Below are 26,042 nucleotides of genomic sequence, written 5' to 3'. Positions count from 1 at the left end.
ATGAGGAATATAGGGCTAGATACTTCCCCAGAGATAGCCCTTTTCTCTCCCTCTGGCCCAGCCACAGTAGAATCTGCATCTTACGTCATGGTTATGGGTAGGGCAGACCAAGTTCTTGACCTCCACCTCCTCACCATGGAGGTGAAAAGGAATATTATAACAGAAGTCCTACAGCTTGGACAGAGTGCCTCTGAATGAGGCCTTGATGGATACCCTCCTATGGGCTTGGACTAAACCTGGTATTGGCCCTCAAGTTAATAAGCAAATAGCCAAGCACCATTGCCCGGCTCCAGGGACCCGGTGTTTTAGTCACAGCTCCCCTCTCCAGAGAGTCTGATGGTACAAGGTTCTACTAGCCAGAAAAAACTACAACAATTTCCTTACTACACCTCCTGACAATGAATCAGAGTGGGGGACCTTCTGGAAACGTTTATTCTCCTCAATCAGTTTGGCCCTGTGTTCAATCAATACCTTCTATTGCCATATTTTCATGCCCTTTTGGAGTCAGTGGCACACATTCTCCCCAGTGTTAAGGAAAAGCATAATCAATCACGGGGTCTTCAGGATGATTGTGATGAGACCAAGATCACAATTTGTTGAGTCATGGGCAACACCTACTTCACTGGATAAGCTATACACACCAGTGCTGCCATTATTCACCGTGTGTGGCTACAAACAGGCTTCTCAGGCAACATCCAGGCCTCCCTGATTGACATGCTATTCGATGGGACTCATTTGTTGCCATTCGATGGGACTTATTTGTTGGGGGACCAGTCTGACTCTGCCCTTGTCAATCAGGGAACTCAGCACTTTTGTGAGGGAGGCTGTGGTGCCCAGGACTCTTGCAGCCAAGGTCAGTGTGCTGCTCGCTACACCCCACGTACACTCCTACACCCTCAACAACAGCCCCACCTTCAAACCTCTTTAGTGTATTCTTACAGGGTCACACTCACCAGGTGGGACGCAGTAGCCACTGACTGGATCTGGGTTGGCTAGCAATCATTTCAGTGGGTTCACCAAATTATTCACAAAGGATACACCTTACTCTTTTTTCATGCATCCCGCTGCACCTTACCCCATCTACCCAACAACTGACGGAAGACCATCTATCCATTATGCGGCAAGAAATGCAATCCTTTTTGGCCGAAGGGATTATCGAAGGAGTGCCAGGGCCAGAAGTAGGATGTGGCTGTTATTCCTGCTACTTTCTAGTGCCCAGGAAGGATGGATGTCTTCAGTCTATTCTAGACATGCGCCCTCTCAATCTTTTGCTCTAGACGGAAAAAAATGTAATGCCCACCCTGGCCCAGGTCTTGTCTGCTCTCGACCCTGGAGACTGGCTAGTTGCGTTAGACCTGCAGAATGCCTATTTCCATGTTCCTGTCTCACCGGTCCATCGGCACAAGCTGAGATTTGTGGTGGGAGAGGAGCATTTTCATAGCGCTGCATTCTCCTTTTGTCTCACCAGGGTTGCTTGGATGTTCATGAAAGTGATAGAAGTAGCTGTGCAGAAGCGTACCATCTCTCTGTGTATCGTGCTCTGAATTAAGATCTGTCACATTCTGGCAAAGAAGCAGCCACCAGAAGGACTGCCCACCCATTCCATCAGGGTCAAAGCTGCTTGCACTGCATTAACATGCAGAATACCTGTCGTAGACATCTGCCAGACAGCTACATGGGTGTCCCTACGTTAGTTCACAAGCACTACTGTATGGATAGCCAATGCCGCTAAGAAAGGCACGTTATTCGATTGGTGCTGAAGCATTTTTGGTCTGAGTACATTAACAGACCCACTTCCAATAGGTATTGCTTTTGTATCTATTCAAAAGGTGAGGAATCTGTGGCTAGAAGTCTCTATCAGTATAACAAGTCACTTAGCTTCAGCAATGCTATTCATGGTACAGAATATCTAGCCTCACATTCCTCACTAACACTCCCATCCTCCCCATGCTGCGATTGAAGTCCACCCATTAGTAAGAATCCAAGTCTAAGTATCTGCCTCTGATCTACCAATTTGCTTTTGGGGGTCCTCGTATAGGGGCGCAGACAGTCTAAAAAATCAAGTGATGTCAGTGTGGGGAGTGGCACCTATAAGGGTCTCTCACATTTCTTCCAGAGCAGAATGGTGCCTGTGCGGAGCAGTACCTCTACTGTGGGAATGCTTCCAGATCCAGTCTGATGCCTGGGGAATACTGAAAAAGGTGAGGAATCTGGGGCTAGATAGTGTCTTTACCAGAAAGAACTTTACAGAAGGAAAGTAATTTGTTCTTTAAATGCAGTGGGAGGACTGAACATGCATGTCCTACAACACAATGCTGTCTCATAGCTCCATGCACATACGAAGGAGACGGGTGCCTGGCTTGCTCAGTATCACAAGTTTTCAACCCAGAAAGGATGGAAAACACAAGGGCATGGAATTATGGGAAGCTTGGGGTCAATAGAGCTGGAAACCGGTCACAACTACATTTTGGAAGAATATTTTCAAGGCCACAAAGGATTCTTCTGCATTAAGGAGTTTTGATCGAGATAGGCGACAGCTCTGTATATGTCCCACAGTGCAGGTGACCAGTTGGAAAAGAGACCATGACAGGAGCACTCAACTTTTATCACAAATTCCGCCATGTTAACAACCATTAGGACTCATCGGAAAGCAAGCACTTAGGTTTTTCATGGCTTATAATTAGGATATTGCAACTAGTTTAGTGGGTGTGACCTCAAAAGAGACTAAGGTGCCACCAGGCAACAGCAGAGTTAAAACTGAAAGTCTTAAACTATGACTTGTTAATCAGTAAGTCAAATCCACTCCTAAGTAGTTGACAGTTCAAGCAATCCATCAATCAATCAAAAAAGCTTCATTTGACTACAAAGATATAATCCTAAAAGTAATAGAACATAAAATTACCCAACAGTGTAAATAAACATAGAACGTTTATGTTGTATTGCTGATTTAAAAAAAAACTCAACAGCAAAGCAAACATCCCATCCCATTAACACATATAAAAAAACAAATGAAGAATTAAAGAATAAAAAGCTTTAGGCATATCAACAATAACATCTACAAAAAAATAGAAAGTGAAATATTGTCTGATCTGAAAACTCATTGCAAGGAAAGGGACAGATTGTTTCACTACTATACTCTCCCATTTGAAAGCAAAATAGTTTACTTATGGGACTAATTCTAAATCTCAAATGGAGAGCCCTTTCCAGAGTACCAGCAACAATCAATAAAAAAAGGTTAAATTTACAGGTTTAACAAGTTGATTTGTCTCTCTTGAAAGATGCCTACTTTCCAAGAATTATTTTTGAGCCAGGTCTTGTCAGACCTGCCAATAATAGAGGGGTTTGAAAACAAAATGGTCTTCCCAAACCATTCACAGATATTTTTATATAGGATAACCATGAAATCTTCATTCTTTTAGCACATTGGGGACAATCACTGATAGGTGGCTAAAGAATGGCATTAGAGTTGTTCCAAACTGAAACCTATAATAACAAGGGAATAAGTTTGATAATCTTCAACATAAATTAGCTCAAACTCTTTGTGTCAAACATAGTGTGGCAACTCAATGAGGGAGAGAGTAAATGACAACAAAAATCAGTTCTCCTCTATTTGCATAACCCCATATCCTGCCACCATCCAATATGATTGGAACACATTGTGTTTTAAAAATTTCAAGTAATGGGGCCAGAGCTTTATATTTGAAGCAAGATTTAATACTGAACAAACCTACTGGAAAACATGTTTGCTGCCAAATGTTGAGATATGTGGACCATGAATCAACAGAATCAAACATTACTGCAAGCTATGGCTTTTGCTGCACTTTCTCATGTACCGTGATAGAAAAGGTTTGCAATCTAATGCTATTGGGTCCACAGGCCATGTCAACAGATGTGATGCTGCAAAATTAGCTCTCAAGTTCTAAATTCTCCTCAAAAGATTTAAATGCATAAACCAATGTTTTAGGCCACTGGGTATACCAGACGACAAAGGATTGGCATCACCAGCATATAACAGGGCCAGAATTGGCTTGGAGTTACCCATGGGCACATCATAGTCACACCCCATCAAAATTAAGTAAAAGTATTGATACAAAGAATAAACAAAATTGGGGGAAAGGACATAACAATGATGCATGCCTACTTCTATGTTAAAAGAGCACATGCATTGCATTGTCCATTAGTACCATATCTCACCCAGGCAGACAGGGAATAAAACTCAGATAAAACATCTACTAAGGGAACATCCAATCCAATTTGGATTAGGTAGTGTTATAACATGGACCTATTTACACAGTCAAATGCACTGGTAAGGTCCATAAAAGCAACAAACAAAGGACAACCTTCATAACTGTATATTTGGCAATAAGAAGAAGGAGATTCAAACATTGCTCTATTGCACCAAAGCCTTTACTGAAACCATACTAAGATTCACACAGGATGTTATCATCTTTGGCAGAATCCAGATTTCTAATGTGCAGGATTCTGCCAACCACTTTAACCAATGACTCCATCAAGGAAATGGGTCTGTAACGTTGAGGATCTAGCTGATGACCTTTCTTAAAAACAGGAACAATTGACGAGGTAGATCAGGAAGGAGGAAGCTCACGTTTACATGTACTATTTAATACTGTGGTAAGCAAGGGTGCCCAAAGATCAATATTGGACTTGAAGAGGCCCATAAAGGGCATCATCTGGCGCACAAGATTTGCCAGACAGACTTTCAAGTGAAGCATAAACTACCTTGTGTTGCACAAAAGTTAAGCCATCCACAATATAAAGGTGGCTAGAGCACTGGACATTCTCAACAATGCAACCTGCAATGTTAAGACAGTAGATGTTCTGAAAATGAGATAGCCATTGTTCAGTAATATTATGTACTCCCGGGATAGGTACAGACCCACTGTTATCCTTGAAAGAACCAATTGTTTGCCAAAATAATTTTGGGTCTTTTTGTTTGCATATAGTCATTAGCAATTCCCGGTTACTGCTCTTATCTTCAGTTGTCCTGTACTTTAGAGTAGCTTTATAACAGACTCTACATAAGACTATGTCCTCATTTTACAACATGTTTATTTGGGCAGCTACTGATCTAAGGGATGACTGTTTGTAGCCACCTGTTTGCTCTGATTGTGTGCTTTGTGCACAAACTGTTGGAGGACTGGAACAGAGGCATTTTTAAAAACTGTTTTATAGAGTCATTGTGTGCACCAATTGTCAAGTCTGGAGACAACTTGTAACAACTTTTTCTCCAATTGTGTATGCTAACAGTCATAAAACCTCCCTTTTCTGTGGTCAATTCCATGCTAGATTTCCTTAGTCCCTGGTAGATTTCCTTAGTCCTTCATTAGCAGAGAAGAGGAAAACAAACGGGTATTTCCCATCCTTTCTCTGGATTATTGCTCACAGCAGTGTGGAGGTTTCAGAATTCTGAGAATTCCACCAGACAAGCATGCTAGGTATTGATAACAAACCCTGCTCAAACTTTCAGAATCAGGACACCCTCAAGCATTGGAATTTTATTTTTTTTAAAGCACTGTTTTACTATATGTTTCTTTGATATAAATTCCACTATTTGAATTATCACTAATAGACACTTATGCGATATTCAAAGTTAATGAAAGTGATGAAAATATAAACCCAAAATGTTATCCATCACACATCACTAATACATTAGTTCAGAACTCACTATGAGCTGTTTTAATATATTATCTATTTACTTACACAGCACCAAATAGTGATCTCAGGGTGTGTCTTGAATGAGTGCAAACAAAGGCTTGAGAAAACAAGACACTGAGTTACAAGCCTCATGGCATAGTACAGAAAAGGTCATCAGTTGAGAGAGGGCCATGTGTACAGTGCACACATTTTTGAAGGGTACTGTTTCCCTAGGAACCAATGAGGAGATTTCAGATCCATTGTTCTATGGATCAAAGCAAACATAGGGCGGGCTGTATAGTTTTTTTTTTTTTAATAGTTAGATTCCTCACCTAATGAATTCTCCCCATGCGCAGCGTTCGATGGAAACTTCTTTCCAGCTCTGCACGTCGGCGAGGACGTCACAATTGCCCGACTCCATGCGGCTCTGTCTGACGTCATCGTGGCAATAAGAGGTCCTCGCCGGCGTGCTGACGTCAGTTTACGCCATTTTTGACGTGCCTTTGAGGCGAATAGGTGAATATTGACATTCCATACTCATCATGACCATATTCAAGAAAACCTTTTATAGAAAAGGTAAATAATTAATAATGGCAACAGTATCAACACATATTCGTAAAAAATGTATGTAGCCATGAATGTATACCAATACATACAAATATAAACATACATACAAATATATATAAATGTATACCCTCATAATGCAGAAACAATCAAATATACATGTACACACCCAAGGAAATCTCGGTATGACCAGACAGACTACTGGGAGGCGGGATGGACCGTGAGGAATCCACAGGTAGCTAGTGTATCCAACAGAAAAGCGTTACCGAAGGTTAGTAACTTGCTCTTCTGATGGATACAACTACCTCTGGATTCCTCACCTAATGAATAGAGTCCCAAAGCAGTACCGCCTCGGAGGTGGTAGTCTGACTGATCATATCAAGAAATCCTGCAGCACAGACCACGCAAAAAGGCCATCCCCCCTCACCTCCGAGTCCAAGCAATAATGCTTTACGAAGGTGTGGAGGGACGCCCAAGTCGCGGCCTCACAAATGTCTCCACTGGAACACCTCTAGCCAGGGCCGATGTGGCCGACTTAGCCCTGGTGGAATGGGCTCTTATACCATCAGGAGGATCTTTCTTCGCCAATGAATAACATATCTTAATACAAAGAATGACCCACCTGGATAGCGTTTGTTTGTGGACGGCCTTCCCATTCCTCTTCCCCACGTATCCGACAAAGAGTTGGTTGTCCAAGCGGAACTCTCTCGTCCTGTCTATGTAAAAACTGAGAGCCCTCCTTGGGTCCAGTCGATGGAGCCTCTCCTCCTCCTTAGATGGATGTGGAGGATAGAATGATGAGAGTGATAGACTGTCCCAAGTGAAAAGGAGTCACATACTTTGGGGGGGAAAGCCGCCCTGGTCCTCAGCACCACTTTGTCCTTATGAAAGGTTGTAAAAGGAGGGTGAACACAAAGAGTTTGAAGCTCACTTACACGCCTAGCAGACGTGATGGCCGTAAGAAACACAGTCTTTAGGACTAAAAATCTTAAAGGGCAAGAATGTAGCAGCTCAAAAGGAGAGCCCATCAAAAAGGTTAAGACCAGATTTAAATCCCACTGGGGCATAAGAAACAGAGTGGGAGGAAACCTATTGGTAAGCCCCTTCAAAAACCTCAACACTAAAGGGGATTTGAACAAAGAGGGTTGATCAGGAAGGCATAAGGCGGCTGAGAGGGCCAAAATATAGTCATTGACAGTAGCAACAGCGCAGCCTTGCTGTGCCAAGGACAATGCAAACATCAATATGTCCGACAAATGGGCACTTAAGGGATTCATTTGCCTCTCTCCACACCAACCAACGAATCTAGCCCATCTGCTCGCATAGACAGATTTGGTGGAGTGTCGCCGGGCCGATAAAATAACATCCACCACATCCAGTGGGAGAAAAAAGATTGCCCCGTTCAATCTCCAGGCATGAAGGTGCAGGCTCTGGAGGTGGGGATGTAGAACCTGCCCCTGCAACTGCGAGAGGAGGTCTGCCCTGAAAGGGATACGGAGCGGAGGGCACATTGAGAGTTGGAGAAGGTCCGTGTACCACACCCTTCTTGGTCAATCCGGATCTATTAATATGACTTGGGCCCGGTCTTGGCGAATCTTCCTCAGAACTCGAGGAATCAAGGGTATGGGGGGAAATGCGTAAAGCAACTGGCCGTTCCAGGACATCTGAAACGTGTCCCTCAACACTTCCGGCACCCGATACTGGAGGCTGCAGAACAATAGGCAGTGTGCGTTCTCCCGAGTGGCAAACAGGTCTACCTGGGGAAACACCCACATCCGGAAGATGGAAAGGACACGATCTGGATGAAGACGTCACTCGTGATCGGCCGAGAGTAGCCGACAGACTGTCCGCACGCACGTTTTGTACCCCGGCCAGATGGTTTGCTATTAAGCAAATCCGATGGTCCTTTGCCCAGGACCAGACCCGAAGAGCCTCTCTGCAGAGAAGATACGACCCTACTCCTTCCTGCTTGTTGATGTACCACATCGCAGTCATGTTGTCCGTCAAGACTTGAACCGACTGACCGCGAATGGAAGGGAGGAAGGCCTTTAGAGCCAAACGCATCGCCCACAATTCCAGCAGGTTGATATTAAACACCTGCTCCACTGGAGACCAACGACCTTTGAACTCCAGGTCCCCCAGGTGAGCTCCCCACCCAAAAGTGGAGGCATCCGTTATCACTGTGGCCACTGGAGGTGGCAACAGGAACGGCTTTCCTTGAGACAGGTTGCCGACCGCAGCCCACCACTGAAGATCCACTGCAGTGTCCCTGGAGATCCTTATCGACTCCTCGAGATCCCCCTTGTGCTGAAACCACTGCCTGCGGAGACACCACTGAAGAGCCCTCATGTGCCAGTGTGCATGAGTGACCAACAGAATGCAAGAAGCGAACAGACCGAGCAGACGAAGGACCTTGAGGACTGGAACAACCGCTACTTCTTGAAACATTGGAATCAACGCCTGAATGTCCTGAATCCGCTGTGGCGGAGGAAAGGCTTGATTCAATGTAGTGCCCAGTACTCCCCCTATGAACGGGAGGCGTTGATAGGGCTCCAGGTGAGACTTGGGCACGTTTATCGAAAAGCCCAGACTGAACAACAACTGGGTTGCCATCTGCAGGTGATGCAGCACGAGCTCCGGAGACTTGGCTTTGATCAACCAATTGTCCAGGTAAGGGAATACTGCTATTCCCTTCCTCCTGAGGTTCGTTGCAACCACCGCCATCACCTTCCTGAAGACTCGAGGCGCAGAAGTAAGACCAAAAGGAAGGACCGCAAACTGGTAGTGTTGCAACCCCACCACAAAACGGAGATACTTCCTGTGTGACTTGAGAATGGGAATATGGAAATAAGCATCCTGCAAGTCGACAGACACCATCCAATCCTCCTTGTTCAACGCCATAAGTACCTGTGCTAGAGTCAACATTTTGAATTTCTCCTGTTTGAGGAACCAATTCAAAATCCTCAGATCCAGGATAGGCCTCAACGACCATCCTTTTTGGGGAACAGAAAATACCTTGAATAACATCCCTGGCCCCTCTCCTGCTCGGGAACCAACTCTACTGCACTTTTTGACAATAGGGATAGAACCTCCTTGTAAGGAAATGCCTCCTTGGCATGGTTACCCCCTGACTTTTTGCCTTTGCTGATGCCAAGTTATGATTTGAAAGTGTGCTGAGGCCTGCTAACCAGGCCCCAGCACCAGTGTTCTTTCCCTAAAATTGTACCTTTGTCTCCACAATTGGCACACCCTGGCATCCAGGTAAGTCCCTTGTAACTGGTACCCCTGGTACCAAGGGCCCTGATGCCAGGGAAGGTCTCTAAGGGCTGCAGCATGTCTTATGCCACCCTGGGGACCCCTCACTCAGCACAGACACACTGCTTGCCAGCTTGTGTGTGCTGGTGGGGATAAAATGACTAAGTCGACATGGCACTCCCCTCAGGGTGCCATGCCAACCTCACACTGCCTATGGCATAGATAAGTCACCCCTCTAGCAGGCCTTACAGCCCTAAGGCAGGGTGCACTATACCACAGGTGAGGGCATAGGTGCATGAGCACTATGCCCCTACAGTGTCTAAGCAAAACTTTAGACATTGTAAGTGGAGGGTAGCCATAAGAGTATATGGTCTGGGAGTCTGTCATTCACAAACTCCACAGCACCATAATGGCTACACTGAAAACTGGGAAGCTTGGTATCAAACTTCTCAGCACAATAAATGCCCACTGATGCCAGTGTACATTGTGAAATACACCCAGAGGGCATCTTAGAGATGCCCCCTGAAAAGATACCCGACTTCCAGTGTGGGCTGACTAGTTTTGCCAGCCTGCCACCCACCAGACATGTTGCTGGCCACATGGGGAGAGTGCCTTTGTCACTCTGTGGCTAGTAACAAAGCCTGTACTGGGTGGAGGTGCTTCTCACCTCCCCCTGCAGGAACTGTAACACATGGCGGTGAGCCTCAAAGGCTCACCCCCTTTGTTACAGCGCCACAGGGCATCCCAGCTAGTGGAGATGCCCGCCCCCTCCGGCCACGGCCCCACTTTTGGCAGCAAGGCCGGAGGAGATGAGAAAAACAAGGAGGAGTCACTGGCCAGTCAGGACAACCCCTAAGGTGTCCTGAGCTGAGGTGACTCTGACTTTTAGAAATCCTCCATCTTGCAGATGGAGGATTCCCCCAGTAGGATTAGGGATGTGCCCCCCTCCCCTCAGGGAGGAGGCACAAAGAGGGTGTAGCCACCCTCAGGGCTAGTAGCCATTGGCTACTAACCTCCCAGACCTAAACACACCCCTAAATTGAGTATTTAGGGGTCCCCAGAACCAAGCAAGATAGATTCCTGCAACCTGAAGACAAAGAAGGACTGCTGACCTGAAGGACTGCTGACCTGAAGCCCTGCAGATAAGACGGAGACACCAACTGCTTTGGGCCCCAGCCCTACCGCCTGTCTCCCCACTTCAAGAAAAACTGCAACAGCGACGCGTCCCCCAGGGTCCAGCAACCTCTGAAGCCTCAGAGGACTACCCTGCATCTAAAAGGACCTAGAACTCCAGAGGACAGCGGCACTGTTCCACAAAGACTGCAACTTTGCAACAAAGAAGCAACAAAGAAGCAACTTTTAAAGACCACACGTTTCTCGCCGGAAGCGTGAGACTTTCCTCTCTGCACCCGACGCCCCTGGGTCGACCTGTGGAGAACCAACACTACAGGGAGGACTCCCCGGCGACTGCGACCCTGTGAGTAGCCAGAGTTGACCCTCCTGAGCCCCCCCAGCGACGCCTGCAGAGGGAATCCAGAGGCTCCCCCTGACCGCAACTGCCTGCTTCAAAGAACCCGACTCCTGGGAAACACACTGCACCCGCAGCCCCAGGAGCTGAAGGATCCGACCTCCAGTGCAGGAGTGACCCCCAGGTGGCCCTCTCCCTTGCCCAGGTGGTGGCTACCCCGAGGAGCCCCCCCTTGCCTGCCTGAATCGTGGAAGAGACCCCTGTGTCTCCCATTGAAACCTATTGCAAACCCGATGCCTGTTTGCACTCTGCACCTGGCCGCCCCTTTGCGGCTGAGGGTGTACTTTCTGTGCTGACTTCTGTCCCCCCCGGTGCCCTACAAAACCCCCCTGGTCTGCCCTCCGAAGTCGCTGGTACTTACCTGCTGGCAGACTGGAACTGGGGCACCCCCTTCTCCATTGAAGCCTATGCATTTTGGGCACCACTTTGACCTCTGCACCTGACCGGCCCTGAGCTGCTGGTGTGGTAACTTTGGGGTTGCCCTGAACCCCCAACGGTGGGCTACCTTGGACCCAACTTTGAACCCTATAAGTGCTTTACTTATCTGAAAAACTAACAAATGCTTACCTCCCCCAGGAACTGTTGAATTTTGCACTGTGTCCAATTTTAAAATAGCTTATTGCCATTTTTGCAAAAAACTGTACATGATATTGTGTTGATTCAAAGTTCCTAAGATACCTGAGTGAAATACCTTTCATTTGAAGCATTACTTGTAAATCTTGAACCTGTGGTTCTTAAAATAAACTAAGAAAATATATTTCTCTATATAAAAAAACCTTTTGGCCTGGAATTGTCTTTGAGTGTGTGTTCCTCATTTATTGCCTGTGTGTACAACAAATGCTTAACACTACCCCCTGATAAGCCTACTGCTGGACCACACTACCACAAAATAGAGCATTCAAATTCTCTCTTTTTGCCACTATCTTACCTCTAAGGGGAACCCTTGGACTCTGTGCATGCTATTTCTTACTTTGAAATAGTACATACAGAGCCAACTTCATACACTCCTGTTCTAACAACAGGAGATGATCTTCTGAACAAAAGGAAGGTCGGGAGGGAAGGGAGGAGGAATCTCCCGAAAGGGAAGGGCATAGCCTTTCCTTACCACACTGATGACCCAGGAGTCGGATGTTATCGACTCCCACATGGGAAGAAAAAGAGACAACCTTCCCCCTACCGGAGATACATGGGACGCAATGGTTAGGGGACTAGGGTTGCTTCCCCTGCTGCATCCCCCCTGAGGAAGAGGTAGGGGCTGCTGTTGGGTGGCCCTTCTAGTGCGGACTCTACCCCGCCCCCGAAATGATCTGTAAGGGAGACTTGAGGGCTGTTGGCCTGCCTGCTGCGATCTCCCACGAAAGGACGCCCCTCGTCCAAATACTCGAAGACATATAAATGATCTAAAAGGGGTCGAAACAGTCTGCAGGCCCAAGGATTTCGCCGTTGCCCTACACTCCTTAAAGCGCTCCAACACAGAGTCAGCTTTAGTGCCAAATAATTTATCACCATCAAAGAGCAAGTCCAAGAAAGTGGCTTGGACATCCGACGAAAACCCAGACGTACGCAACCAAGCATGACGTCTGGTAGCGATGGAGGTTCCCATGGCCCTAGCAACAGAATCCGTGGTGTCCAGTCCTGATTGTATGACCTGCGTCTACGCCGCCTGGGCATCCGTGAGGAGTCCTTGCAAGTCTTGAGGAATATCAGGCAACGCTGTTTTAGCTGCATCCTTTATAGCATGAATGTATCTACCCAGGATACACGTGGCATTAGCTGATTTAAGTGCCATGCTGCATGACGAGAAAACCTGCTCCATGCATTTGGACTCCCTGTCGGATGGCACACCAGGGAAGGAGCCAGGAGCAGACCGCGATGAACAAGACGCCTGCACCACCAGACTCTCAGGAGACGGATGTTTAGAAAGGAATTCAGGGTCCCCAGGCGCTCACCTATACCGTCTGGCTACCAACCTGTTCACTGCTGATGAAGAAACAGGCTTTTTCCAAACCTCAACTATGGGATCCATAAGAGCTTCATTAAAAGGCAACAACGGATCTGCAATAGCAGTGGCGGGATGTAGTACCTCCGTCAGGATATTCGTCTTGACCTGGGCCATCGGAAGTGGGAGTTCTAAGAAATCAGCAGCCTTCCTGATGACCGAATGAAACGAGGCTGCCTCCTCAGTGTATTCCCCTGGCGAGGCCAAATCCCACTCAGGGGAAGTATCCAGCCCACTGGCAGTGTCCAACTCCTGAAAGTCACCTAGGGGCTCCACAATCTCCCCTTACTCAAGGAGCTGTCTCTGGCATTCTCTCTCCTCCAACAATCTGAGGGCCTTCCTTTGGGAACACAATTTCGCCTCCAGCCCCGGCGTCGACAAACAGTTGGCCGACGTCGGACAGCGTCGTTGAGAAGGCGTCACCACATGATCTCCAGACCCCTCCGACACCGGAGATGGAGCCATTGGCGCCGTGGACACGCGATCGCCACCCATCGATGCCATCTGACTTTGGGACGCCTCCATCTGAATTGACACCGATGTTGAAGGTCTTTCCACCGACATCCACAGCTGCACCGCCGGTACCGGCACCGGGCTAGTGTCTCCTGCCGGAAAGAATGGCATGAACGGCGTCAGTCTATAAGGAGCCGGAGCACCTAAATTAAACACCAAGGGACCAGTGGGGCCAGCCGGCGCACCACTTCCCAGCGCCATGCTCTGAAACATGGCAAACATGGCATTAAGGAATGCTGCTGGATCCGTCCCCGGAGCAGGGAAAAAAGCAGAATACTCCTGAAGAGCCAGACTCGGATCCTGTACATCCGGATGCACCGGAGATGATTGAAGACTCTGAGGGTCCACCACCTCAAAGAACGACGGCGCCGGAGAAGATTGCGGAGTCGAAGGCTGAGTAGTCACCGTCGGGCTGACCTCCCAGGACTTATGGCACCGAGCAGATGGAGACCTCGACCTCAAACGGCTTCCTCTGGAACGACGCCGGGAATCGTGATGGTGCAGTTTCTTATGACTCTTCGCCAACTTCCCCGACAAAGACCTACGGTGACTCCTCTTCTCCTTTTTAGCTTTTGCTAAAAATAGTTTGGCTTCAGGCTCCTTCAGAGCTTTGGGGTATATTTTCTGGCATGAACCACACTCCTGGACGTCGTGGTTCGAGCTCAGACACCATAGACAGTTGTTATGCGGGTCAGTGACTGACATTCGACCTCCGCATTCTCTGCAAGGCTTGAACCCTGACTTCTTCGGAGCATACATCCCGAAAAAACACAAAGTATCCCTTTCAACCCCAAACGATACAAGTGCTGGAGAAATAACCGTTATCGAAGGCATGGAAAAAAGGGAACTGACGTCAGCACGCCGGCGAGGACCTCTTATTGCCACGATGACGTCAGACAGAGCCGCATGGAGTCGGGCAATTGTGACGTCCTCGCTGACGTGCAGAGCTGGAAATAAGTTTCTGTTGAATGCTGCGCATGGGGAGAATTCATTAGGTGAGGAATCCACAGGTAGTTATATCCATCAGAAATAAAGGTTCAGAAATGTTTTTTTTTTAAAAAGTTGCAAAACAGTTAGTGGATTCAGCACCCTTAGCACCCAGTAAGTGCCCTTGGCTCGCCAGTAAATTAGAATATGAAAATCTTTTCCTCGCTTTCCACTGGCTTCAGGAGTGTGGCAAGGCCATGCACTGGCACCTTCACTGTCACTGTAAGGCTACTTTCAGGCCTCTGATGATTAAGTGATGATAGATTTAAAGTACCCAATGCCAACGTCTGTTTCAATATGCACCACCTTTCATGAAGGGTGGTCCCAGGCACCTGCACATTTCAGTTCACAGACTAACCAACTAATAGAAGTAAGTGCCCGGACTGAGGCCAGCATGTATGACAGCTGGATTTACAAATACAATGAGCTGAGCTCCAGACTGATGCTCCTCCTATGATTGTCTGAAAAGTAGATACTGCAGCACACTGGAGCTTCTATTGTTGGTTGAGCCACACTCTGGGCTGTGCTAATTTAATTCCTGTGCTGGGGTGAGGATACACAGGCTAGAAGCAGCTGCAGATTATTGCAATTTGTGACTTGCAGACCTGCACCAAAGAGGAGTCAACCACATGAGCGCTATCATATTAAGGTCAGGTAAAAGTGAGAAACGTTGAAACCCTGGCCCTGGCATTTAATAAGCCTGGCAGGTGGTTCCCCACCAGTAATATTCTTTGGCGGTGTAGCCATTTCAAGAGGTACAAGGCCCGCCTGGCACAGAGTCCATGACCCCATCCCGCCCTGCTTGTTACAGCACCACATGGCAGTAGGTTTGTCCGTGAACATCGGATGGACAGCAGGATGGATTTCAACAGCAAGTAGATGGCCCTCAGCTCCAGAAGGCTGATGAGGAGCCCAGACTCTGCCGGAGACGAGAGGCCTCTATTCTCCAGCTCTCTCAGACAACCTCCCCATTTCAGAAGTGAAGCATCGATCACCACTGTCGGCTCTAGATGAGGAAGAGAGAAGAGTCTATCAGTGACCCAATCACGGTCCATCAACTACAACTGCAGATCTTTTGCAGTCTCCTTTGAAATCTGAATGTACTCGGAGAGGACACACAGTGACTTCAGAGTCCACTGCAGAGCCCACATATGCCACCTTGCATGCTCGATCAGCAGGATACAGTAGGCCATCAGTGCCAGCAGCCCCTCAGATTCAATCTCATTAAAACTCAGGACCTAGGCTGAAAGACAAGAATTATGGGCCTGAATGTCCTGGACATTCTTTTCTGGGATGGGGGGGGGGAGAGGAGGGATGGGATAAAACCAAACCATGTCCAGAACGGCTCAGATGAAGGGGAGCATCTGAGGAGTCCGGTATGACTTTGGCACATTGATAGTGAAGCTCCAAAGATGCCAGGAGGTTCACCATAGTCTGGAGCTGGCTGACAACTGCCTGGGGCGAGCTCAACAGCGAGTTGCTGAGGTAGAGGAAGAGTGGTACCCAAGACCTCCACCACTACCATCAATTTTGTGTGCACCTAAGGGGCACTGGTGTGATGAAAGAGGAGCATAGCAAACTGGAAATGCTTCTGTTCCACTACAAACTGAAGTAGCGCCAACAGGCCAGCAGGGCCGAAATACAAACATAGGCATCCTGCAGGTCCTGGGCCAGGATGAGCATTTTAAACTTCTCCTTTCTGGGGAATCCACTTAGAGGGAGCAGATCTAATATGGGCCAGAGGCTGCTGTCATTCATTGGCACCAGAAAGTAGCTGGATTAACAACCACACCCTATTTATGGTGCTGGCATTTTCTCGTTACCCCCTTTGGCCAAAAGGGCTTGACCTTTCTGCTGTAAGATGGAAGAGATGAGATGGCCCTCTGTCAGTCCTTGGGGCGGTGGCAGGTACAGAGAGGAATAAAGGAACGGGAGAGCATATCCCTGCAAACTTACTGAAGGATCCAACTGTCTGGCGTGATCTCCTGCCAATGCGGAAATAATCATTGGATTCTGCCGCACACCGGGTGGCCATGTTCTGTCAAGTACAAAACAACAATGTTATGAATGGAATGCTTGAAATAATCGAAGCCACTGGCAGTCGTTCGAGTCTGCATCCCAATCCATTGTTTTTTTGCCCACCAGGCCATCCGAGTTTGGACCCAGCCATATGCATATTAGTCCTGACCCTGATCCAATGGAACAGTCCAGCCTGAGCTGCCAGGTCCGGTCCTTCCTGTACCATAATGCAAGCAACCAAGGACCAGTTTTCCCTCAGAAAAATCTCATCAGTCAGGTTTAGCTTGAATCCAGAGGCAGTGAGCACGAGACCCATGTCTGGTAGAATCCACTGCACTTAGGGTATCAGCTGCAACAACATCAAGGTGATAGATGGAATGCTTGAATTAATGTCAGCCAATAGCAATTGCTTGGGGACACACCCCATCCATTGTTTCTTTTCCACCATGCCCCCTCAGTTTGAACCCAGCCATATACAAATCAATCTTGACCATGCTACTATGAGATCAGTTTAGCCTGAAATGACAAGCCAGGTCCTCCCTGAACCAGAATACAAGCAACGCAGGACCGTTTTGCCCTATTCAGAGCTCATCAGCCAGGTATAGCTTGATTCCAGTGGCAAAGTGAGCACGGGACTGCTCTGTCAAGGGCATGCTAAAGAGGGTTAGCAGGAAGGGCTAAGAGGCTCGGGGTGGCTGCTGGTGGGAGGGCAGGGGGGTTTGGCAATTGGCCAGCACACTGACCTTACCTGCTTGGGCAGTGGGCCGAGAGTCGCTAAACTGCTGGGTCCCCTGAGGGGGTTGGACAGGCTGGCGGTAAGGGATGCCTTCTCCAAAACCATGACAGGAGCATTGAAATTAATGCAGTTAGTGAGGAGGGGCAGAGAGGGCCAAAGAGTAAACCATAGCCGTGCTCTCTTTAAACATCTCAATGGAGAAATCAGCCTGCTCCCCGATCACGCCCGTCTTGCAAAGAGAATGCCCATTAATGAGTACTGGACATCACTGGGGAACCCAGTAGATCCCAGAGGCGAATGGCAACACTGTTGCCAACAGCTTACCTAAAATGAGTCGGTGGGGTCCAAGCCACAATGGGTTTTGAACTTCACTGCATCACAACCATCGAATTGCCTTGGCCAAGATAAGGAGAAGGTAATCAGGAACACCTGAGAGGACTTGAGCCACTGAATCCAAAAAGAGCTTCACAATAATGACCCAATAAGCAGCTGGCATTGACAGACCGGAGGCATAGGTGGTGAAAGATAAAACCCTCTTGCCAAATGTTTCCACACGTTAAGATTCCTGGTCAGGAAGAGTAGACGGGAACATGTTCTAATTAGACTGGCTTATGGAGGCCTGAACAACAAGGCTGTCTGGTTAACAATGTTGCAAGAGAAAAGCAGGGTCCCGGGACAGGACGATGTTGCCGGGCAGCTTGTCGCCAGATAGGTGACCCAGAGTAAGATTGGTAAAGGCCCCTAATAAAGTGTCCGTCAAAGCCTTGTTTAATGGAAGACGAGGATCAACACGAGTCAGTCTAGGTAGTAGAACCTAAGCCAGAACATTGTTTTGAACTCCACAGAGGGAAAGTGAAGGTCAATAACGTCAGCTGCCCTATTCAGAACCATGTTGCATGAGGCACATTCCTCTGTGGAGGGTCTAGGAGGAGAAACATGAGCCATTTCGGGCAAGGTGTCATGGTCATTAGACTTCTGCAAATCATCATACCAATTGCCATCAGTATAGAGTTGAGCAAACTTATCACCCTAGTCATAGTCATAAGAATAACTGTGAAAAAGGGAATGAAAGGAGGGCTTCCTCCCTTGAGGAATAGGGACATCCAATTGGGGAAGTGGCGACTCCATTACATTTAGGCTCACCATCAATCGAACTCAGACCTGCGCAGACTCAACATCAGAGAGAATGATTGTTTCCTCTTCCTCTGGCATTGACTGTGTTGTTTTGGGCATCAAGGAACCTAGAGCCAACACAGGTCTTGGGTTCAGAAGCGTAGCTAGAGGCAAAGCAACCTTGGAGGGTCCAACGGATGCTGAGGGAAAACCCGCCAGTGGTATTCAAGAAGGATGGCCGGAAGGTGCACCAGAGGGAGTCGGAAGGCATCAGAAGAGGCAGAGCTTGGCCACACAGAATTCTTCAATCTGATGTGGTGTCCATTCGGCCCCAAAAACTCAGGTTGTACATGCGCAAGTTGAGGGATCAGCTCACAAGTCAGCTGACTTCGGGAGCGAAATCAAGAAGATTGGTGCCACCCCCACACCTGTTCAGGCAAATGCGAGTGGCACAAGGGAGTGTAATCTCTCGCTTCAACTTCTCGTGTTTCTATTTAGATTTACCTGAAAATTTGGAGAGTAATGAAGACCGGCCTCCAGGGCAGCACTGACAACTCCAGGGACAAGTCATTGTAGGCTGACTGCAACCTGGAGCAGAATGTGGAGCCTTCTTATGCTCGGTGACAGAGTTTCATCTAGATTTACACAAAGGCCTTCAGGTTCATTTGCACATAGTTGGTGCAGTCCTGGCAGTTGTGGCTTAGTCTCAGGCACCACAAGCATACCTGGTGCTGATCCATCACAGAAATATGTTTGCAGAAGTCCTGACAGGGCTTGAAGTCTGTAGTTTAGGGGGGAGGCACCACTTGCACACAGGCAAAATTTCTATGATGAAGTCTCAAAAATGAAGAGGGAGCTCCGTATCCTAGTCTGGTGGCAAGGCTACGAAAGAACAGACATCTGAGCACAGGAGAGGCACCTATGTGGCCCTAGGGCATCATTTTCAGAGCTGAATGGCAAAGTGTGGTGCCATAAAGTGCCACCTTCCAGGGTTTAGAAATATAGCTGAAAGGTTTCTGGATTCAGTCTCTCACCTGAGGAATAATCAAAAGGTGAGACCCGGAGTTAGAAGTATATATCCAAAACAGTAATTTGATAACCATCTAAAAAGTGAATATTTCAAGGAGCTACATTTGAGTTAAAATGTACCTGTTGCGTTTACTTTCAAGCAAATATCTTTAGTGGCACACCACATTTTTTTGGTAAGCTTGCTGCTTTTGTTTGCACAGAGAGTTGTCATGCATGGTCTTATCATTGTTTGACACAAAGGCAAAAATGAGAGGTAATTTTAGCCCCAGGTCTTATTAACATAGGTCTTAAAAGTTGGTTGAGGTCAGAGAATTATACTCTTAAAAAATATTCTTAACATTTGGAGCCAAATTTCATACTCAATTTAATAAAATAAAGTATCACAGGAATGATCTCTTGAAAAGGGAATATGTCTTTCAAAAGGACCACTTACCAGTAAGGTGTCCCCACAAAAGAGTTGGCAGGAGAGGCTATGGATGCAGACCCAAAATCAGCAAGCTTGACCTGGCCAGGTTCAGTGAGGAGAATATTCCCAGCTTTGACATCCCTGTAAAGGATACAAAAAGATCACCAGAACAATTTAAAAAAAGTCTCACTTTATTATGGCTTGTTGAGGAGGATGTATATGGAATGTTCAATTAAATCCTAGGGCTGCAGATATTCTGCATGGGTACACCACTGCTGCAAATCTCAGTACATTCAATTACGCCACACACCTGTGATGGATTTTAGCACATACATGTGTAACAGTAATTTTGCAAAGACTCTACAGATTTGCTTCACCTCCTAAGACAGTGGCGTGTCCCACAAAATTACAAAGTGTCTTTTTAATAATAGAACAAATTTCACCAAGACACAAAGTGAGGAGGTTCACTAACATACAAGTACTATTTAAATATACAGTGGAAAAATGATGAAAAGAAAAAACTCCAAAATAATATCAATGAAGCTGGGGCTTCTCTCCTGCAAGCTGCCTAAAGTAGCATCTTTGATTAACTTAACATATGAACTGAGAGCTACGCTATACCTCTCTTGTAAATTACCATCTTTTTGCGTGGTATTTCCCCAGGTTTTTGTCTTATGTTGCTGAAAATGCTTGTGTTGGCCATTAACTCTGTGCACTTTACACAGGTCAACCAGTGGTAAAGTGTCTGTGCTCTCCTTTTTAAACATGGTAAAAGTGGTATACACCTAACTGGAATACTGAATTTGCTGGCAAGTCTTTTGTATATGGTGCACTTATACTGGTGGCCTGCAAATTAAATGCTACTAGTGGGTTGTGGTATGCATTGTGCCATTCACTAATGTAGCACTGCAAAACATGTGTCCAGGCCTATCACTGCAGCCCGGGTGTGCAGTTTCAAACTGCCATTTCGAGCTGACAGAATAAATATTTTGCCAGGCCTAAACCTTTCTTTTTAATACTCATAAGTCACTCCTAAAGTAGGCCCTAAGTGCCCATAGGGTCGGTGGGGCATGGTACTTGAAATGTAGGACATGCACATTTAATGCTTTACGCGGCCTGGAAGTGAAAAGCCTTCAAAGTTGTGTTTCACTGTGGCAAGATTGACTCTCCAATAGGATAACACTAGTTTACACTCTTATATTCAACAAGTGCTAAATTCAGTTTGGGAGCAGCTAAAAAAATGTTTTAAGGACTCATTTTAATAGAAATTTAAAATCCAACTTAATGGTTTAGTTGGATTTTATATTATTATTTTGGAAGTTAGACTTTAAGAAAGTTGTCATTTTTCTGCCTAAAACTAAAAGGCTTTTCTGGCACTGTCCAGCTGTCATCTGGCCCATGAAGGTTACTCAGTGGTGAGATGTGTATTTCCCCAGACAATGAACATGGCCATGGGATGGGGAAGAGGACTCCACCCTTGACAGGATGGTCTATTTTTGGGGGAAGGGGGGTGGGCTGTGCTAAGATTCTTCCTGAGCGTCAAAGCGTGCCTACCTTGTCACTTACAGGTGGAGCTCACAGCTAGGTCTGTCTCCTCTTTGTCTCTCTAACCAGGCTGGCACCAAATGCAGTGGGGGCAGAGAAAGTGACCAGAACTGGTTTAGGAGTTGGACAAAGGTTTGTTCTCCAACCACAGGCTGACACTAGGCATAAAGGCATAAATGTGTACCTGGCACCTTCTATTCATAATACTTCTGGATCTATGAGGAATCAGATAAGGACTGCCCTGCTGTCTGAAGGACCTGAAGGAAGACTGGATCTGCTTGCCTTAAATCCAGGACCCCAGAAGTGACTCCAAGGGTCAGTTGCCTGACCTCACATTTGAGTAACAGGGACACAGCAGGCTTGAAGAGGCCTTCCTCCCTCCAACTGCCCAGCTGAACAGTTCCAACTGGATCTGACCTGGAGCCTGCTGCTGACCTCTGGTGGTGTGAGTACCACCCCCACCCGCCCAAAGGGTGCCACCCAGGTCCTGGACACTTGGCTGGTGTTATTGTGTACTCCTCGTGTCACCAAACTGCAAGAAATGGGACTTAGAAACTTTTTTCCCAACTTTCTGCCTGAAAATCCCATGGAGACTGGTGGTTGCCATATTAGTAGTACCCATCAATTTGCAGGTTGGTCTCAACTTGCTGGCTTGACACACTTAAGAAGATTCGACTCCCAGAAAGGTTTTTAAGTCTGAACTTGGTGAGCTTCATTGAGACTGATCCTGAGCTGAAGACAATCAACGTACAGGCTTTCCTGGGCACAGACTTTACACACTTTAAGCTATAGCAATGATTTTAGTGTTATCAGGTTTGTGGCTCCCTTCTGCTGTAAATCAATGGGTTCCATTTGATGGTTGAGCTGGTCAAGGCACGGTGGTGCTATTTCTCATGACTTCTTTTAAAATGAAGTCTATGAAGGTCACTGGTTTGAACTTAACAGCTGATACAAATGGTGGATAGGAACTAAATCAGAGCGATATTAGTCACCTTGCTAAGGTGGCATCTGCTAGGGTAATTTTATTGCAAGCCTATCTGCCACTTAGAAGAGCCTAGTGCTTTGCTTTACTATATCACTACAGATGCAGTGTTGCACACTCCTTTTCCAGTGAATTACCTTGCTTTATTTTTTTTTAAGGACACTAGATCTTCATAGGCACCTTGTTTTAACAAAATAGCATTGTTTCACACTCATTTTCCAGTGAATTTTCTTGTTTTCTAAAGACAGTGAGGGCCAGATGTAGCAAAGGGTTTTACCCATTCTGTGTCTATGGGAAAATGTGTTCCTACATATGGCCATAAGTATTCATAGGCGCCTTGTTTTAATTCAGGTACTTAGACCATAAATACTTCTCTCTCTCATAAGAGGGATTGGACCAGTGTGCAACATAGCGTAAAGATGAGTCATGAACAAGGGTTTAAGTGTAAGGCTCAAAGAAGAGCAGTGTAAAAGCTGGAAAAATGTTTGTTTGTAAAAGACGTTTTGTGGCTCAGCTTCCAGACCTCCACCTTCCAGGTAGAACGTACCTCTGTGGCAATTTCTAGATGTGGCGCTCATGCCGTTTGGCTCACCCTTCAGTTTAACAGGATTGCTGGATACATTGGGTAGGAATGGAAAATTACATTCCAAGTGGGCCCTATCAGCTGAAATTTGATTGTGGGTGTATGCTAAACTATCTACAAGCCACACAAAAAAATCAGAGGTCATTTTCTTGCAGTCTGTGGATGAATTCCTGTGTTATGATGCCCTAGGACAGGATTCTGCAAAGTCGGTCCTGGAGAGCCAGGTCCATGTCAGATTTGTAGCATATCCACATTTAGAAAAATGTAGAATTCTGAAACATCTTCTTTCTAAATGTGGATATGCTGAAAACCTGGAATGGACCCGGCTCTCCAGGACCGACTTTGCAGAACCCTGCCATAGGAGGTCTGTTAACTTCAGTACCATCACCTTTAGGTTCTGAATTTCTGATTGCATGGTTACGAACAGTTCACCTGCTTCTGCAAGGTTGATAATAAGGTAGATAATAGTGCTACAATATCCATATATAGCTCTTTGGATGCTTTGCTGTGAATACATCTTTACGGTTCTTCTACGGGTTCAAGCACTGCAAACTTATTTGTGCAGATGACTTGCAGCGCTAGATTAATAGTATCACTACTTGTCGTGAATGCCTGTGGTTTACTACAGCTAGTCAGCCTTTGCACAGTAGTATTGGGCAGTGAGTCTGATAAACACTTTCCTTGATTTTCAAAAATCTTTCCAGCTTCTTTGGCTTACAGTTCCCCCCCTAGCTCTGGTAGATCCCTTTTGCCCAGTATGGATTCAACTTCCTCCACTAAATTTTCAATGACTGCTATAGATCTCCTCTTGCCACCCCCCCCCCCCATCCCCAAATGCATAGTAGACCTATGGGACTAATGCCTAAATCAGCCAGCTATCTGCATATAGGCAGCCTGCTGCAAAAGTAAACTTTAATAGATTGGTTTAGGCTGAAGAGGACTTAAATTATAATAGGGCATCCAAAAAGAAATATGCAAATTTCTTTTTGACTTATGGCGTGGGTCTGTAGCAACACTTCAATGTTTTTGCACTGTAGGTGAAAACTGCACCGAAATATCAACTTTGCATTGGATCAATCTAGTGAAAGGATAACGTCTCCATATCTATTTTCCTAAGTCAGAATTTAATAAGACTCAGGCTTTGAACCACCATTCTGGTTGATTACTTTGTTGGCCAGCAGAAATGTTAAGCTCTCTCCTAGACAATGGCCCATTTCATCAGGACCAATCTGTTCCTAGGAGAGGAAGAGGATTATCCTGCTCCTGGAAGCAGAAGAGGGTGGGGAAGAAATTGGCATGTACTAACTAACCCCCCCACTTACTGACAAGCCCTTCTCAGAGAAACAAAGTAGTCTGTCAGACCTCACAAGAGAGGCTCCTTTTGAAGGCTTAAGAGGGAAAAGACCAGCCTTCTGTGTCAGTTAGAGGCAGAGCTCAAATTAGGGGGAAACGGTGGTGGACTAAAGCTTCAAGTTACCATTTTAAATAATTCCAAAATGCTGTGTCAGTGGATAGTGGAGAGGTGGAAGAATCATGCTGCATTCGGATTGGGCAGAGACACCCATCTTTTAGAAGTCGCCAACGCTACTTTTAAACCTCTGCACAACTGAAGTACTCTGAGAAGCACTGGGATCGCCACAAGAAAATGAAACAATGACTCTTGCCTGGATGAGCCTATCTGGAGTGAAGAGACACTGTGAACTTATACCAACTTGTTGGACAGTGACACTAGTCTTCCCGCTCCATCTGGAGAAAAACAGAGAGTGAATTTGATCCTGAAGGAGAGGGTCACCTGGGAGCTTCTGCAAACTTGGCCTTTGGTTGTTAACTTCTGAAGAGCGTCCCTGTTTAAATTATATTGTACACACAGGTGCCTTGCAAGTGACCAGGAGGCTGTGTTGGTACTGGACCAACAAAGAAGTCTCAAGATCAGGTTAAGGAGTAGAATGGGCAGGAGGGCACACCCTGACTTCTCCTTTATTGGAGGGGAAAACAGTTACCATACACCTATTAATAAATAAAAACGATTTTGAGGCCAGAAGTTATCAAATCAACACTCCAGGTGGCTAGAGTAGGTAATAAGGAGCAAAAAAAACCAAAATAGGTGAAAAGCAGTCAACAGGGACGGAGAAACCAGCTTTTGTCCTACCTTCTCGACTGCAGCCTGCTCATGGGTTATCTGGGCTGTCAAGCTGAGAAAATCTGTACTGTGCTTGGTGGTTTATTACCTATACCCAGGGAGGGAAAGTAGTAGCGGTACGGGAAGTTTGGAACAGCCATCCCAAGTGTGATGCTTTGCCTGCTCATGACCAGTTATCCTCTGTGGACGGCAAGTGCTTTAAGGGACTGACAGAGCTTATCTGCACCAAATTTCTTTACTCCAACCCCCGGGAAGGTAGAGCAACTTTGTTGGTTTCTTGCCAGGGAGCCCCTGCATCTGTGGAGTGAATGCCCATAAGTGGGTGACTCTCCTAGTCAAGTGCACCAGTCTCAGTGCTTTTCCGCCTGCCTAGAAATGGGGCACAGGACAAGTGGGGTGGGAAGGAAAACAGAAATATATCAGTCTCCGCGGGAACAGCAGAGTTTGCCAGGTGAGAAGTGGAGCAGGCAGAGGTGTAAGCCAACATGCAACAAATAAACTTGGTTGCCCCACGGGAGGGACAGCAGCACCCATAACACGAAAGAGAAAGGGCAAGAGATCCCTCGCAGCCACATTAAAGCTTTCATTCTGTGTGTGAGTAGACACTGGGGCCGCTTTTTAAAATGTGGGTATTAGGCTCAAGGTGTCCCAGCAGTGCAGCAGCACAGGAGCCTCTCTGCTATGTTAGAACAGTCTGCAGTCTGCAGCCACCAGTTGGGACAGACCCATTGTTTATTAAGTTACACATGGCCTAGGTTCTCTTGTATTACCGTCTAATATTCTTGTTCTAATGCCTACACATGATTGTATGCCATTACTCAAACCCAATGTGGGCCAGTCTTGTGTAACAACTTTGTTGCATGTCTGCAGTGTTACCGAACTGGTCTGATTTTATATCCTAAATTGACCTCTTGTGCAACCAACTGGGCTTTTTTATCCTCCGGCCAAGTATTCTTTGTGACAGTTGGCAGGCCTGTACAGAGCTGAT

General features: G+C 46.6%; 1 protein-coding gene across 4 annotated transcripts in view; it reads right to left on the bottom strand.

Moving 5' to 3' along the window:
• Nucleotides 1-26,042, bottom strand: part of TAOK3 (TAO kinase 3) — a 1,041,334-nt gene that overhangs the window by 639,864 nt on the left and 375,428 nt on the right. For all 4 annotated transcript variants that reach the window (XM_069214478.1, XM_069214480.1, XM_069214479.1 and 1 more), the window contains one exon: nucleotides 19,832-19,945. In XM_069214478.1, the coding sequence (XP_069070579.1) occupies nucleotides 19,832-19,945 (114 nt within the window). The remainder of the gene's footprint in view (nucleotides 1-19,831; nucleotides 19,946-26,042) is intronic.

This window comes from Pleurodeles waltl, chromosome 11, assembly GCF_031143425.1.
Source record: "Pleurodeles waltl isolate 20211129_DDA chromosome 11, aPleWal1.hap1.20221129, whole genome shotgun sequence".
NCBI classification, from domain to species: Eukaryota; Metazoa; Chordata; class Amphibia; order Caudata; family Salamandridae; genus Pleurodeles; species Pleurodeles waltl.
Note: the sequence above shows the minus strand (reverse complement) of the source record. Positions and strands in the feature narration are given on the sequence as shown.